Consider the following 1,174-nt stretch of genomic DNA (forward strand, 5'->3'; position numbering starts at 1 on the left):
GACCAAATCCCCCTTTGCTCACCGAATCCCCCAGTGCTCACCGAATCTCCTTGTGCTCACAAAATCCCCCAGTGCTCACCGAATCCCCCTGTGCTCACCGAATCCCCTTGTGCTCACCGACTCCCTTAGTTCTCACCGAATCCCCCTGTGCTCACCGAATCCCCTCGTGCTCACAAAATCCCCCAGTGCTCACCGAATCCCCCTGTGCTCACCGAATCCCCCAGTGCTCACCGACTCCCTTAGTTCTCACCGGATCCCCCAGTGCTCACTGACTCCTTCAGTTCTCACCGAATCCCCTTGTGCTCACAAAATCCCCCAGTGCTGACCGAATCCCCTGTGCTCACCAAATCCCCCAGTGCTCACCGACTCCACCTGTGCTCACCAAATTCCCCAATGCTCACCGAATCCCCCTGTGCTCAGCGAATCCCCCAGTGCTCATCGGATCCCCCTGTTCTCACCGAAACCCCTTGTGCTCATCGAATCCCCCTGTGCTCACCGAATCCCCCAGGGCTCACCGAGTCCCCCTGTTTTCACTGTATCCCCCTGTGCTCACTGTATCCCCCTGTGCTCACCAAATCCCCCTGTGCTCACTGAATCACCTTGTGCTCACCAAATCCCCCAGTGCTCACCGAATCCGCCTGTCCTCACCGGATTCCCCAGTGCTCACCGACTCCCCCTGTGCTCAGCGAATCCCCCAGTGCTCACCGGATCCCCCTGTTCTCACCGAAACCCCTTGTGCTCACCAAATCCCCCTGTGCGCACCAAATCTCCCGGTGCTCACCGAATCCCCCTGTCCTCACCGAATCCCCCAATGCTCACCTCATCACCCTGTTCTCACAGGATCCCCCTGTGCTCACCGAGTCCCCCTGTTCTCACTGAATCCCCCAGTGCTTGCCAAAACCCTCTGTGCTCACCAAATACCCCAGTCCTCACCGAATCTCCCAGTGCTCACCGAATCCCCCTGTGGTCACCAAATCCCCCTGTTCGCACCGAATCCCCTAATGTTCACCAAATCCCCCAGTGCTCGCCAAAACTCCTTGTGCTCACCGAATCCCCCTGGGCTCACCAAATCCCCTTGTGCTCACCGAATCCCCCAGTGCTCACCGAATCCCCAATACTCAACGAATCCCCCAGTGCTCACCGAATCCCCCTGTGCTCACCGAATCCCCCTGTG

The 1,174-nt window shown here is 58.6% G+C and overlaps 1 protein-coding gene across 1 annotated transcript; it reads left to right on the forward strand.

Moving 5' to 3' along the window:
- Window positions 1–356: 356 nt before the first annotated feature.
- LOC122544935 (extensin-like) lies at window positions 357–1,152 on the forward strand (the record flags this gene model as incomplete). The annotated part of the gene is made up of 1 exon (XM_043684195.1): window positions 357–1,152. A coding segment is annotated over one exon (796 nt), but the record flags the coding sequence as incomplete, so codon positions are not given.
- Between the last annotated feature and the right edge of the window lie 22 nt (window positions 1,153–1,174).

This window comes from Chiloscyllium plagiosum, unplaced genomic scaffold, assembly GCF_004010195.1.
Source record: "Chiloscyllium plagiosum isolate BGI_BamShark_2017 unplaced genomic scaffold, ASM401019v2 scaf_97664, whole genome shotgun sequence".
NCBI classification, from domain to species: Eukaryota; Metazoa; Chordata; class Chondrichthyes; order Orectolobiformes; family Hemiscylliidae; genus Chiloscyllium; species Chiloscyllium plagiosum.